This window comes from Panthera pardus, unplaced genomic scaffold, assembly GCF_024362965.1.
Source record: "Panthera pardus isolate Hobbes unplaced genomic scaffold, ASM2436296v1 HiC_scaffold_13, whole genome shotgun sequence".
NCBI lineage: Eukaryota > Metazoa > Chordata > Mammalia > Carnivora > Felidae > Panthera > Panthera pardus.
Window position 1 is genome coordinate 54,147,540 of NW_026526688.1, and position 15,993 is coordinate 54,163,532.

The window sequence follows — 15,993 nt, forward strand, 5'->3', positions numbered from 1 at the left end:
TCTGGTTACACAGTTGGTAAAATAGTAAGCGGGGATCGATGTCTACTGCTCTTTGTACTTTGGGTGATTTCCCTTACCACTCTTTCTAAAACTCATCCAGAAAGAGCTTGGTACTTAGCACCACCTAACGAGACAGTTACCCAATGCCCAGTGTCTTATTCCTACTATACAGTTCTAAAATTTGCCCAAATATAACAACAGTGTCTTCCAGAAATATCATTCATTTCAATGCAAGTCAGAAAAAAATAGTAGTATGTAATGAGCCTCATGAAACTTGGCAGACTTTCAAATGAGCCTGCTTGGGATTCTCTCTCTCTCTCTCCCTCTCTCTCTGCCCCTCCCATTCTCCCTCTCTCTCAAAGTAAACAGACATTAAAAAATTAAAATTAGAAAAAAAGAACAATAGAGTGACAAGGCATAGGCTGTGTCACATTGGTCAGTTATGCCATTTCTAATATTTTTAATGGTGTGAAGTCATACAATTTACTAAATATATCGGAATCTCACTTTCCTCTTCTGTAAATCAGAAGAAATAATCATTCCAACCTCACAGCATCATTTCAGGGAAGAAATGAAAGAATGTGTGTAAACCTCTAGGTTTAAGGCCATCACTGAGAAAAGTTAATTTATTAACTTAATGAATGTTAACCACCATCATCATATTCACTGTCATCATCATCATCATCATCATCATCACTATTTTGGAAACATGCACCAGGAAAAGAATGCACATCTGATCTCACCCAAACTGGCCACTGTAATCCGAAACACAGAAATAAACTCCTCGTAGTCTAACGTGAGGTTCTGGGTGATTTTCGGTATCTGTAAATCTTGTTGTTGTTTTCTTTAGGAAGATGGTTATGGAGCACAGAATGTTCTCGCTGGATCATTTGATCTAGCTTTCAGATAGGAACCAGTCAATAAGAACTGTGTGACTGAAGAAAAGACACCTTATTGCTTTATTCTGCTCATGCATAACATAAAGGAGTTGGGACAAATCATAAACAGCAAAGACTGGATCCGGATCAAGGTTCAGAGATTATCTATTGGCCAGGTCCATCTTATGATAATTAACATCTGGGGTAGCAAAGAATAAATTGTGGGGCGCCTGGGTGGCGCAGTCGGTTAAGCGTCCGACTTCAGCCAGGTCACGATCTCGCGGTCTGTGAGTTCGAGCCCCGCGTCAGGCTCTGGGCTGATGGCTCGGAGCCTGGAGCCTGTTTCCGATTCTGTGTCTCCCTCTCTCTCTGCCCCTCCCTCGTTCATGCTCTGTCTCTCTCTGTCCCAAAAATAAATTAAAAAAAAAAAAAAAGAATAAATTGCTCTCCAGCTCCAATTCACTAAATTGATTTCTAGCTCTTGGAGAGAATTATTACATCATTTTAACTCCAGAAATAACAAGACACAAAGGCACTTCTCTCTAGTAGAGATTAATAAAGTATTTTATCCACCCCCCCCCCATCAATGCAATGCCAAATAGACATAGTAGTACATTCTTTGGAATAAGTATAGTCACCTGCCATGATCTATTACCTCATTAACTCTTACAAATTCCCTACAAATCACTTAAGCAGTATGTTGCAGAGATATTTTTGTTTTAGGAGAAAAAAAAATGTATGTAAAATGAGGAATTTGCATATTTTGCCTAAATTGTCCCATAACATTGAGGAGAAATCTGGAAGAAGAAACTGAATTTGGGAGCTTCCATTCCCGTGTCCCTAACTAAGGAAGACGAGACATTGTGAAATAAACAGATGAGAAGTATAGGGAGAGGAGAGATCTTTTTCCTTCCTTTACTCCAGCCTGGACTGCCTCCAAAACCCAGATCAGGCAAATTTCCAAAGTGTCCAATCTTCTAAAAGAAGTTTACTAATAGTGGTATTCTCTCCATACAATGGAACTGTGCAAAAACTGTATTTTTCTTCACAGTGAGTCACTGGGAAGACAACTGATCTTATCTGACCATTAAGCCAGTCATGTGTATTGCCACCGTTATTGAGAGCTGCCCTTCCTGAACAGTCACCGTGCTTCACAGCAGACAGACCTTGATTCCCAAGCAAGGGGGTTGAGATATGCTAATGTTTCCCTCCTTCCCTTTCGTGTACTCCCTCCCTTCTTTCTTCCTTTCCTCCCTCCCTCTCCCCTTCCTTCTTTCCTTCTTTCCTTCGTCCCTCCCACCTTCCTTCCTTCTTTCTTTCCTTCTTTCCTCTCTTAGTTTTTGTCTCTGTCTCTGTCCTCTCTCTCATACTCTTCTTTCTAAACTAGACTATCCCCCTAATTTCACAGGATACTTAGGCTGCTTGCAATAGTTACGATTAAAACCCAAAGGGGCTATCAGTAGGGACTTTTTCTATAGTTAGCTTGTACTGTTATTTACACAGTGTAATATAAGATCTCACCTTCTAGCTTCAAAAGGTTGACAGCAATTAGGAAAACTAAATTCCAAAGCAGAGTGAAAGCAAGCTAGCATATTTATACAAAAGTAAAAAATCTTGTAAAGACCTCAGTGTCAGGATTCAGTTAAAAAACTGATAGCTCAAGTTATCTAGATATGTCCAAACATATTTTAAATCAAAATGAAACAAACTGTAACATTTTTTAAAAGGAGTATCTGGGGGCGCCTGGGTGGCTCAGTCAGTTGAGCGTCCGACCTCGGCTCAGGTCATGATCTCATGGTTTGTAGGTTCGAGCCCCGCATCGGGCTCTGCATTGACAGTGTGGATCCTGCTTGGGATTCTCTCTCTCTGACCCTCCCTGACTTGCACTTTCTCTCTCTCAAAATAAATAAATAAACTAAAAAATGTTTAAAAAAAATAAAAGGAGTATCTGGAAAAATACACTTGTCCTAACTGCCTTGATTATTTGTGCTCTTTTGTGACTCATAGAGAAAATGAAAGGGTGAAAGGCTGCTTTGATCAGGGATAGCTCTAAAAGTTCTAGCATATTCCCTGATCAATGAGAGAATATTCATTAAATGAACTCAATAAGTTATAACACACTTAACTATTGCTACTTGTTATTTTTAGATCATCTCAAAGAAGTCAGTTCATAAATATAGGACAATTACAGGTCAATGACAATAACTTAAGTACAATTTTTCTCAATCCAAAAGTTAACCTACTTGTCCCCATTTGAAGTAAATCTGTCTATTCATAGGCTTCCGACATAAAGATGGCCAGTTCAAATTCTATAGTGTAATATATATTATTTGTTGCAGTTTGTGTTATTAAATCCAATATAGCAGAGACCTACACCATAAATTTCATAGTATTAGCAAATGTTATATCTAGCCTTCATATTGTTTTCTTTCTAAAGATTTTAATTATGTTGTTGTACAGCGGCACGGATCTTTCGCAATATTTCAGGGGCAGAGAGCCTGTGATAAATGGAATGAATAGATGTGAACCGTTGCAGCCTGTGGTCTTAGCCCTGTCCTCCTCTCTCCTCCTAGCCATGTTGCCTTCTCTCTTTTCCCACATTATCCAGGGTTCAAGAAGCTCTGAGAGTCGGGTCCTGTAAGAATCACCCACAACAATCTCTTCCCTGTCCTATTATCATTCTTTGCTTCCTGTTTGCAAAAATGTCTAAGCCTGACTTAGAAAGAGTATGGGGGGAGAAAGGGAGGAGAAATACAGAAAAAAGGAGGAAAGAGGCAGGGGATTAGGGAAGCAAGGAGAAGCAGAATCCTTAGAGGGACTCTCCACTTTACCCAAGCTGTGATGTTACAGCTGAGAAACCTGAGCATTTGGTCTGCAAATGCTCACGTGTGGCTTATTCACATGGGCTCATACCAGGGCAAATTCTCTTGACTTGCTAGTCACAAATCCTAAAAGTTTCCAAGTCTGGATTTCTATCGTGTATTCTAACTCTTTGTACCAAAAATAGATTCACTGACTGGTTTTTTTGCCCTAATTTATGAAGTTTGTTAAATTTATTACCTTAAAAACCGTAAGAATTTATGAAACATGGAAAATCACATATTAAAAGAGTCTCTTCAAAGTTTAGGCAATGGGCTTTTGAACATTACCCTTTATTGTTACCAGGTACTAAAGACCAGGACCCGTACTGACATCAGCTCAAAAAATTCTCATCACCAATGGCATATCAGCAACATTCACACATTCTAGACTCTAAATCTTCCCTCTACAGAGGATTTTGGTTGTACATTTGAGTGTATTGAGGCTTAGATCAGTTGTCCTGATACTTTCCGGAAGGCTTCCTGTCTGATAAGGCCTCCTCTCCCCAAAAATGAATGCAGTAGTTCTCGCCCTGATGCGTAGGAGGGTCGGAAAATGATAAAGAATCCCCTTACTTGCAGGAAATTTACATTTCCTTCTACTCACCATACTGGGAAATGCGAAAAGACTCATCTGATTGCCCTTCTCTGACCAAGACAGTTAAATCGCCAAAGAGACAAACAAGCCCATCCTAAAAGATTTTCTAGGATGTTACCCAAAACTTCAGCAAGAATAAATAACTTCCCACAGATGAACAGCTCAGCTCAGTACAAAAAAAATTGCCTTCCCCAAATTTAAAACCCAAATGTGCAAAGTCCTAATATCCAGAATTATATATATATTTTTTCACTTTTATAAAGGGTGCTACCAACTCTAAACAGAAAACAAGCCAATGCAAACGTGAATGGGCGATTGTCACCAGAGATTTCATTGATGTTCTTCTGCTTGATTCTGTCCTGTGAGGTTGATTCTAGTGGTTGGCATCCTGATGGAGTCTTCAACTCCCCTGCTGTCCTTACCAGTGTTCGAATCCCTTTGTCCTTCCCAAGCCCCTAAATTCTGTAACAGTACAACAGGATAAATACAGTCTTGCCCCTGACTTCAACTCATTCTCCAAGCACAACTAAGCTAATCTTTCAAACGCCAAAATCTGAGAGGTCTCTGGTTTTTAAAACCATCCAGCGACTTCCTACCATCCGAGAGTGAAATCTGAAGCCCATTTCATGGCTTAAAGAGTTCTTTGTGGTCTGGTTCTCGCCTTTTTCTCCAGCCTCATCTTCTGCATTCCTATCCCCCACCCAAGCTCTCGTCTTTCTTCTGATGGTTTGAATACATAGCACTCTCCCTTCCCGTTAGACCCCAGAATCTTCAGATCTCCCTGTTTACACCACCCTCTCTCCTGCTCCCTCGAGGAGAGACATCTGTCAGGTTTCAGGAGACCTAGCACTTTCTCAAGGAGACTAGCCTCTCCCCAGTCACACCTTACTATGTTACCTCCCTCTGACATGTGTGTGCTCCCACACACCTGCCTGTGTCCAAATTATTGTCTGCCTCCCCAGTCAGGTGAGGTTTTAAGCTCCATGGGAATAGGGCCCTGTGTTTATTTTAATGCATGTTCTCACATCGTGGTGCTGGACATATCTTTGGTGCCTAAGAATAAATCATACAAGTCATATAAACATAACATATTAACTAGGCATTACTTGAGAGCAGTTGTTTACAAATGATGCTGACCAGCATCAGGTACAGCAATTATTCAGATTCTTTTCCCTCAATCCTCAGATCTCCTGCAAGAAAGGGATTTCTTTTTCCTCTCCCTCCTTGTCACAGATTACCAACACATGAGCATTTGGCAGGTATAACCTTGACCATTCTTCTCCCATTATTTTTGCCTCCCAGCCCTTACTATTCACAGGACGTGTCGATTACAAGTCACAAAACTGGCTCAATCCTTAATGCGTGTATAGGGTTCCCCAATGCAGTGTAGTCAATAAGCAGACTTCCAGTTCCAAACTGGAAAACCTATCTGTTGTGGGGTGAATTGTGTCCACCGCCGACTTCTGCAAATTCATTGGTTGAAGCCCTCGGTACCTCAGAATGTGAGTATATTTGGAGATGAGGTCTTTAAAAAGGTGATTATGTTAAAAAAAAAAAAAAAAAAAAAGGAAAAGAAGGCCTTTAGGGTTGTCCCAAATCCAATCTGACTGGTATCCTTCTAAGAAGAGGAAATTTGAGGGGCACCTGGGTGGCTCAGTCGGTTGACTTTGGCTCGGGTCATGATCTCACGGTTCACGGGTTCGAGCCCCGTGTCAGGCTCTGTGCCGACAGCTCAGAGCCTGGAGCCTGCTTCGGATTCTGTGTCTCCCTCTCTCTCTGACCCTCCCATGCTCATGCTCTGTCTGTCTCTGTCTCAAAAATACACAAACATTAAGAAGAGGAAATTTGAATAGGCAGGGAGACACCAGGGGCATGTGCACAGAGGAAAGATCAGGTGAGGCCACAGGGAGAAGGCAGCCATCTGGGAGCCAAGGAGAGAGGTCTCAGGAGAAACCAGACCTTCCAACACCTTGATCTTGGACTTCCAGCTTCCAGAACCGTGAAAAATAAATTTCTGTTGTTTAAGCCACAGCGTCTGTGGTATTTTGTTATGGTGGCCCCAGCAGATGGATACACTGTGAAAGTTTGAAATTAATTACCTGTATTCTGGAGGTGAAAACCTATCCTTCTCATCACGGTTTTTCCATTTTTAACAAAGTCTTTATATCTAAATCCAGGAAGAAATATGAACATTAAGGAAGAACTTAATACTAATAATTCATGGGTCACCAAATATGTGCCAGGCACTGTTCTAGGTGCTTCATGGTATGTCAACCTATTCTGCACTGAACAGCTCAGGAAGCAGGACTACAGAGGTTGAGCGATCAGCTCCAGATCGTACAATTAGCAGAGAGGAAAAGACCACATTTGAATGTACACCTGCCTGAGACAGCAGAGTCGTAAAGGGAGCAAAGGCTCTGGAGCTCCATGGCTCGGTTTGGACCCAGGTTTGCTGCTAAAAGTCAGAGTGTGAACTTTGGGACAGGTCACTTGTCCTCCACGAGCCTCAGTTTCTTCATCTGTAAAACGGCGATAATAACATTGATCTTGTAGGCTTGGCAAAAGGATGAAATGAGAGAACACACAAAAGAACAAGAACATAGTATATATTCAAAGCTCCCCTCTTCTAGCTCGTGCAGGCGGAGTCAAAATGAGAATCCTTGACCCTAATCTTTGCAGAAACTGCCTTATTTTAGCAGTGCTTTTTGGTTTTAGTAAAGAAAAGAATCTACTTCTATATTGATTTATATGTGAGCATTTAAAAATTAATAAGCTGATACCTATCAGGTGACTGATTTGCCTCTCTCTTTAAGCTGGGCCTGTGACTAGTTGTATCTTGGGATGTCTGCGTTCACCCCAGGCAGGGGATGTAGGAAAATCAAGTTAAGACTGGCTTGTCTTAACAGGTCAGAACTGAACCAACAAAGACTAGTGTGTGTATGAAAATATATATATTTGATTGGGAATTCTGACTTGAATTTAAATCTATTTTTAACTTGTATTTCTTAAATCACGATTTAATCACGGCTAAAACTACTGCTCTGCTGTGATTACCTCGAAATGAAAAATTTAATTAAAAACCAAAAGGGACGCCTGGGTGGCTCAGTCAGTTAAGCATCGACTTTGGCTCAGGTCATGATCTCACAGTTCGTGAGTTCAGGACCCTCACTGGGCTCTGTGCTGACAGCTCAGCCTGGAGCCTGCTTCAGATTCTGTGCCTCCCTCAATCGTTCTCTGCCCCTCCCCCCCTCATGCTCTGTCTCTCTCTCTCAAGAATAAATAAAACATTAAAAAATGCTTTAAAATAATAAATAAATAAATAGCAAAAAGAAAAAAGAAAAAAGTACCACTCAGTACCACATCTTGACTCAAAAACACTTCCTTCAATTTTCTAGGTAGATGACCTTGGCCAAATTCCCTAATGTCCTTAAACTCATTTTCCTCATCTGTAAAATGGCCACAATGATTCATTGTTTGGTCGTAAATGATAAATGCAGTGATACACACACACACACACATACACACACACAAACACACACACACATATATGTGTGCTTCGAGAAAAAGGCATTTTCACAGCATTTGCTATGTGCCAGTCACTGGCCTGAGCACTTTACCTGAATTTATTTAACTCAGTTTAGTCTTTACAACAACCTTATGAAGTAGGTATTATTTCATCCTCATTTAACGGATGAAGAAGCTGAGATTCAGAGAGTGAAGTAACTTATTCAAGGTCACAAAGCTAGTAGGTAGTACTGAGAAAAGCCACCCCTTTTAATTTGACTGTTATTGAATTTCATTTTATCTGTTTTCATTTAAACAGAACTTTGTTCAAAATTACTAAATAAGGGGCACCTGGGTGGCTCAGTCAGTTAAGCATCCGACTTCGGGTCGAGTCATGATCTCGCGGTTCACAAGTTCAAGCCCCACGTCGGGCTCTGCAGCTAGCTCAGAGCCTGGATCCTGCTTCGGATTCTGTGACTCCCTGTCTCTCTCTGCCCCTCCCCTGCTCATGCTCTGTCTCTCTCTGTCTCTCAAAAAATAAATAAATAAACTTAGGGGTGCCTGGGTGGCTCAGTCGGTTAAGCGTCCGACTTCGGCTCAGGTCATGATCTCGCGGTCCGTGAGTTCAAGCCCCACGTCGGGCTCTGTGCTGACAGCTCAGAGCCTGGAGCCTGTTTCGGATTCTGTGGCTCCCTCTCTCTGACCCTCCCCCGTTCATGCTCTGTCTCTCTCTGTCTCTCAAAAAATAAATAAACTTAAAAAAGTATTAAATAAAATATAACCTATAAATAAGAATACTTCACAAAATTATGTGATGGTTTGTTTCAGATTTAACTTAGTTTTACCTAGGAATTATTTTTTTAAGTGTACAAACTATATTGATGATAAAATTGTATAGCTAATGTAAATGAAACTAAATACTGCTATCACATAGAAGCTGAGAAATATATATTAGAAACCACAGGGGTGTGCTTACTGGGTATAGAATATACTATATATAATGTCCTGTAGACATATTTTTTAAAGTTTATTTGTTTATTTTGAAGGGGGGTGGAGAAAGTGAGTGGGGGAAGGGCAGAGAGAAAGGGAGAGAGAGAGAGAGAGAGAGACAGAGAGAGAGAGAGAGAGAGAGAGAGAGAGAACCCCAAGCAGGCTCTGCACTGTCAGCGCAGAGTCCGATGCAGGGCTTGAACTCACAAACCATGAGCTCGTGAACCAAGCTGAAATCAAGAGTTGGACACTTAACCAACTGAGCCACCTGGGCACCCCTCCTGTAGATAGTTTTAAGTCAAAATGTACATTTAATATAAAATATCAAAACACTCCGCTTCAAAAATTACCATACCAATGTACTTTTTTCCATTCTTACTTTTACGTTATACAAAAAGATAATCATAATATACAGGAAATCTCACCATCTAGTTCAAATTTTCCATCTTCTGTCAAACACATCTTTCATATTTATCTGTACTTTTCTTCACCCCACATGTGCAAGCACACACTTTGGGTGGCCTTGTACTGGATGCTGGAGATATCCAGAGAAAAGGACCCTGAGCTGGACACATAGATGGTAAGCTCATCAGAAGGATATGATTGGTGTTTCCACTGTAGAGTTTTCATAGATGAATTGGAAGACAAGAAAAGAAAGTGGGTGGGGAAGTATCCTCAGGCAAGCAGACAAAGAATGGCAAAGACCTGGGGCTTGGAAAGTGGAGTAGGTTTGAAATGATTTTGCTTCCTAGACTATAAAGAGGAACTCCAAGAAAGATGTGGGCGTGGAATGCCCCACCTCCTATGCAGTGTCCTAGAGTCTGGATATTTTAAGGACATTAAAAGCAAGAATGTCCAAACGTGACTGGATCTATATTTTAGAACTTTTACTGGGAAGAGTGTGGAAACTGAATTGGATTTAAGAAATTTGTGGGCAAAGTAATTCAGGATGTTAACAGCTACTGTGATCACAGGAGAAAGTATAAGAAAGTATGTGATCACTGAACAAAGACAGTGACAATGGAAACTGAGAAGAAAGGTAGTTAAAGGTGCTAACTTTGCTCTAGATCCCAGTCCTTCCTATGTGCTATAAACAAACAAAAAACTGTTTCTCACATTTTTTTCTATCTCTTGTATATTATTTATTAACAATCCAGAAGTAATTAGTTAAAACAGATATTTATTGTATTACTGTGTACCAGGCATTAGAATAGTGCTTTATAAGTAATACCTAATTTAATTTTCACCAAAGTCTTATAGGAACTGCTACTTTACTAAGAAAAAGTCTGAGGCACAGAAGGTAAAGCAACGTGCCCACGGTCACCCTGCTGGTCAGTAGCAGAGGCAAGATCCAAACCCATTTTGTCTGAACCCAAAGCTGACGCTCTTATGTCTCACCCACCCACCTCCAGACTGTTTCCGGTTCCTCTTACTCTCATGGACTCCTTGCCTCATAAGCTGAATCAGTCCTCCTGTCCCTCCTTAAAGGACAAACTTATTTTCCCTCTAATCTTTCCAACTGCTGTCCAATCTATTTCTTTCCATGTAATGTCTTGAACTCCTGCAATACCTATCTTCTTGCCAGCCATTTTCTTCTTAAATCTCAGCCCTTTGGTTTCTGTGCCTTGTAAATTTACTCACACTAATTATTGTTTTGAAAAATTCAAAGCATTTCTCCATCCTCCTTTTCATTGTGCTCTTTAGGATACTTTGTGTAATTAACTGCTCCTTTCTTCTTGAAGCTCTTTTCCCCCATGTGTGCTGGCCTTCCCAGCATGGTCCGATGTCACTGTTGCAGTTCCTTCTCTGTTTCTTTTGTCAGTTCTTTTCTGTTGAAGAACTTGTTCTTCTATCCTCTGTGCATGCTACTTGAGGTTTTTATTTCCTTTTTTTTTTTTTTTTGTCCTCTGCTGTTCTCTTTCAGTATGATCTCTCAACTTACTCTTCATATTATGACTCTTTTAATTATTGTGATGGAATGTAAGTCTCTCTCTCCCTTCATTTCTCAATATTTTTTGAAGATCTAATTTCAAACTAACTTGGAGGTCTTTCTTCCGAGGCTTACTGATATGTATTTTACAGGGCCTTCCCAGCTTCCCTAAACACCTTCACTGCTGACCGGGTCACCTTCCCCCATATCTCCTGTAAACAGCAAAGTACACAAAGGATTCATTCTGCTCTTAGTTTAAAACCTTTTTCCTGACTTTCATCTCCCTGGTGCTTAGATTTCTTTGTTCATAAAGACAAATGCCAACCTGGTATTATGCTTACAGGATTAAAACTGAAGGGGCGCCTGGGTGGCTCAGTCATTAAGTGTCCAACTTCAGCTGAGGTCATGATCTCGCAGTTTGTGGGTTTGAGCCCTGCTTCGGGCTCTGTGCTGACAGCTCAGAGCCTGGAACCTGCTTTGGATTCTGTGTCTCCCTCTCTCTCTGTTCCTCCCTGGCTTGTGCTCTGTCTCTTTCTCTCTCTCTCAAAAATAAATAAACATTACAAAAATAATTTTAAATAAAATTGAAACCTGCAGGTGATAACAAGGGGGGAAAAAGTGACTAGGTCAGAAGAATAGCCATGGCGAAAAATAGCCATGGCTGAATCCATCTTGGATACACAGCCGGCACTCAGGCTCCTGAAAGAAAACTTTCTGTCCCATACTTGCAACTCAGAGCCTCCACAGCTAGTATGATTCAACGAGTAAGCATTCCATTGAACCAACAGTTCACCAGGCTAAAAGCGACTCTGGAAGTCCTGGGCAAGTAAATGATTACCATTCTTGTGGAGCCCTCTCAAGATGACACACGGTTGACACTGATCTGAAACAGAAGTGCCAAACCTTAAAGTCCCAGCCTTGAAGTGATATGATTCAGGGGTCTTCGGTCAGAGCGCAGTTCGATTATCTCTAATGTCTGTACAAGACTGTCAACCGCACAACTAAGTTAAAAAAAGAAATAAAGAAAGAAAGAAAGAGAGAAAGAAAGAAAGAAAACAATGGTGCTAGTTACCTCTGCACCCCACCCCCATCCGCACCCCAATCGCCATGAGATGGGAATTCAGACATAAACTTGGATACAGACAAACAGCAACACCCCTAAAATTTCTCTTCGTTTGCTTGTTTTTGTTTCTGATTCGGGGCAGTGGGGGGTAGCAGAGAGAGGAGGCCCTGAGGGTTGGAGGGGGACACCAAGCTCCCAAGCCCCTCCCTCCTCCGCTCTCCTTTTATCCGGGGGGGTGGGGGGGTCTTCGGCGCACTGAATGAAGGTAATCTTTTTTAGAAACAACTTCTCTGTTTTCCCTGTCAGCGCCCTGCCAGCCACAGGCTCTGACCCGGGCAGCGAGTCAGGAAGGCAAAGATCGCGAAGCCTGGCGCCCCGGAGCGCTCAGCGCCAGGTGACACAGCCGTGGGCTCCCCGGCGCGGGCTTGACAGTTTCATCCCCGCCCACTCGCAGGAGAGCGCCCCGCCGGGCTGCACGCGCGCGCGCAGGGGGCCATAAAAGCTGCGGCGGCGCGGAGACGCCGAGCTCGCCCACCGCCCGGAGCAGCGGCCGCGTCATGCATGTGAACGGCAAAGTGGCGCTGGTGACCGGCGCGGCGCAGGGCATCGGCAGGGCCTTTGCGGAGGCGCTCCTGCACAAGGGCGCCAAGGTAAGCGTTGGCGCCCGCCCCCCTCCCCCCCGGGAAACGTGTCTTCCCACCCGGAGACTCGCCCACCGGTCAGAGGACTCCCGGCGAGCTCGGGGCGGGAAGGGGGGCGGGGGGTTGCTGCGCCCCAGGTTGCCCACCTTTGCCACTTTCAAAAGCTGCTGAGGCTGACGGTCTGGAGCAGACCTCGAAGGCGGTGGGGAGAGACCCCGAATTTTAATTGCGGAGTTTGAGGTCCAAGAAGGGGGAGCGTCCCGGTGTGTATTTACTGTTCGTCCGGCTGTTTCACAAGCTGCGCAGAACCTCGATTCCTCTGCTCTTTATAGGTAGCGCTGGTCGACTGGAACCTTGAAGCAGGTGTAAAGTGTAAAGCTGCCCTGGATGAGCAGTTTGAACCGCAGAAGACTCTGTTCATCCAGTGCGATGTGGCTGACCAGGAACAATTGAGAGGTAAGAGAGGGGAATCAGTCCATCAGCACGGAACATGCCTTGAACAAGCAACAACCTGAAGGCAGCCGGGCCGCAGCGCCAGCTTGGTGCAGGCATATGCAAGGCTACCTCCTGGAGAGCAGCTATTTAATAAGCTCCAAGGCTACCTCCTGGAGAGCAGCTATTTAATAAGCTCCGAAAGATAGCTTGGACTGTTATGTTTCCTGCCGACATCCCCATAGCCATGAAAACTAAGAGGGGGAAAACCAAGACTGTTTGAGAAATCTTTTATTTTATTTTTTTTTAATTTTGGCAGCACGTAATGTAATCAAAATTCCTTTGTGTATTCAAAGACCGTGCTGCTACAGGGATTATTAAATGATTGAAATTGCAGATGGAACTTGGAAAGCTGAAGTAGGCTAAGGGACTGTGGCAAACAACTTCTTCCAGAATGCTGGAAGATGCAGAGTTCAATGACAACCAAATGTGGCAATGTTTCCTTTTAAACATACTAGAATGCAAGATCAAGGATCATCATCGCAGACGTGCTAGATGCAATCAACTAAATGTTCTCTCTGGGTTTTCCCCTATGAAATGGTACTTTAAAAATAATAATAGCTCTACTGCAGTGTTAGAATCACAGAAGAAAAGTTTCTATCAGACTTTCCTCAATGCTTTCCTGTTTCCGTCTACTCCCTTAAAATAGACCCATCTACTTGTGAGAGATCAAGGACAGTATTGGCACGGAGACTAAACACAATTGGTCATATGGAGGTTTGGTAGATCTGCATGGAAAATATACATTTTTTTTTTCTGGAAAAAAAAACCCAGAAAAATAAAATATACATATTTCACAAAGTTTTATTGGAAGACTCAGTAAATGTGGGGCACATCTTTAATGAAGGGGCCAGAAATTTTCCATAAAAGTCATGCTAGTACTCCTGTTCTTAAAGAACACTGGATATGTGAATTTCTTTGAAAGTGTTGGGCTATTCTGTAGGAGAGTAAAGATGGAGTGGTACATTAGAAGCGGGTTTTCCCCTGCTGTTAAAGGAAATTGTTTTATAGGAAATTATGTAATTAAATCTGAAAATGCTAAGACTTACAATATGACTTACAAGCTTAAGTAGAAGAGATCTGTGAACACAGTGCTAGTGGAACATATTTTGCAAGAGGGTAAAGTTTTGTTGATTGTGCATGATATTTCGGATCAAGGATAAAGTCGTGCCAGATCCCAACATCCATGCTGATGAAATAGGAAACAGTATAGATCATCTGAAAGCTATTTCTGCCTGAATTTATGTAGTTTCACATGTGACATTTAACCTTAATTGTTTTGCTTCCCAGTATTTAAAATTAGTATCTTGGCTGTAAACACATTCCTTAAGGATTGTGGAGGAAGAAATTCAGATACAGGAGTGACCAGGAGAAAGCATGTTGATCATGAGAAATCCACACATTGTCTGGACATCAGCATTTATTTGCATTTAAGGAAGACATGGCCTTGACTCTTCCAATTTCAGGATTTAATTCTGTGTACGAGTTTTGAAACTGTTTAGGTGGCGGCCGAGGGAGACTTCATTAAAATCATAAAAATACAGAGGTGAAAACTGTCTTAGAGATCTAGACAGAATTCATTTTGCAAATGAAAAAAATAGTGTGGAGAATTTAGGTAAATTACAGAGTGCCTCAGCTTATAAATGTCAGCAAGAGCTTAATCGTAAGCCCCGTGAGCCCCAAATTCAGTGGTAGATCAGAAAGAGAATGATGTATTATCTACTGATATGGGCAGAGTGTAAGGTATGCAGTAGAGACCAGGAGGAGGGAAGAAGAATTAAAGAAGCAGTTAGACTTACATACTTAACAACCGAAATCCTATAAGATGAATGTGGGGTTTTGAATTTTTTTTCCTAACGTTTATTTATTTTTGAGACAGAGAGAGACAGAGCATGAACGGGGGAGGGTCAGAGAGAGGGAGACACAGAATCTGAAACAGGCTCCAGGCTCTGAGCTGTCAGCACAGAGCCCGATGCGGGGCTCGAACTCACGGACCGCGAGATCATGACCTGAGCCGAAATTGGCCGCCCAACAGACCGAGCCACCCAGGCGCCCCGAATGTGGGATTTTGAAGAGTAGAACATGCTTAGGATAGATGCAAAAATAGATAGATAGATAGATAGATAGATAGATAGATAGATAGATATTCCTTAGATGTTTTCTGCTGGAGGACCTTTTCCAGAATCAATTTGACATTTTAAGCAGTTTAAAAATTCCATGAAAAAGTAAGCAGCTTTTATTTTGTTGTTTTCTATTCCAGTATGGTAAAGTACTGTAAATAATGGCCTTCGTAATATTTCTGGCAATTAGCTTGCATAGTGATTTACCCACTTGGGAACTGATGAGCCCGTGTCCCCCTCAGTATGTCTCACGGTTGTTAGTAATTCTAGATTTCATTTCAATCAAAATAAAGTTTCTGTGACTTTACTTTTTTCAAGGAACTCATATACTGACCTTAAGACCAGAGAAGACATTTCTGTCCTGTGGAAGAACAACCCCAATTGTTATCTGTAGTCTCAAGTAATAGAACTAGAACCAATGGTAAAAGGCCCAAGGAATCAGTTTAAATCTATAGAAGTATGTCAAAAACTGCTTTGATGATAAAGCCAAGTATGAACTGGCTAAGGAGGGTTTGCAAGGACTGGATATGTGGTTTGACAATGCCATGAATGACTTTCATGCCTTAGCATCTATGTGGGCTTTTACCCTGGTTGAACATAGCTTTTATACAAACTAGGAATACAAAACAGCAATAATAGTGAGAAAGAGAAAAGAATGAATGGTACATAATTCAAGTTGCAGTACCCAAATCAACTGAATGAAGTATGTACACTTTTACTTCCTGGGCTATTAAAACTCCCTGAAATGGCCATAATGGATCTGAATACACAAGAAGACTTATGTTTAATATTACACTTTATAAAGATAATACAGCTTATTGAGAAAGGATGTTTGTCATAGTCTAAGCCAGAGAGCTTCAATAATGTCTTAAAGACAGACTGATACTGGCTGCCCAGATGGATTTGTAAGAGCTCTTAG

General features: G+C 41.9%; 1 protein-coding gene across 1 annotated transcript in view; it reads left to right on the plus strand.

Moving 5' to 3' along the window:
- The first annotated feature begins 12,144 nt into the window (after positions 1-12,144).
- The window catches only part of HPGD (15-hydroxyprostaglandin dehydrogenase), a 29,267-nt gene continuing 25,418 nt past the window's right edge, over positions 12,145-15,993 (plus strand). The window contains 2 exon segments of the mRNA XM_019440964.2: positions 12,145-12,471; positions 12,795-12,918. Coding sequence (XP_019296509.1) covers positions 12,379-12,471; positions 12,795-12,918 — 217 coding nt within the window. The 5' untranslated portion in view covers positions 12,145-12,378.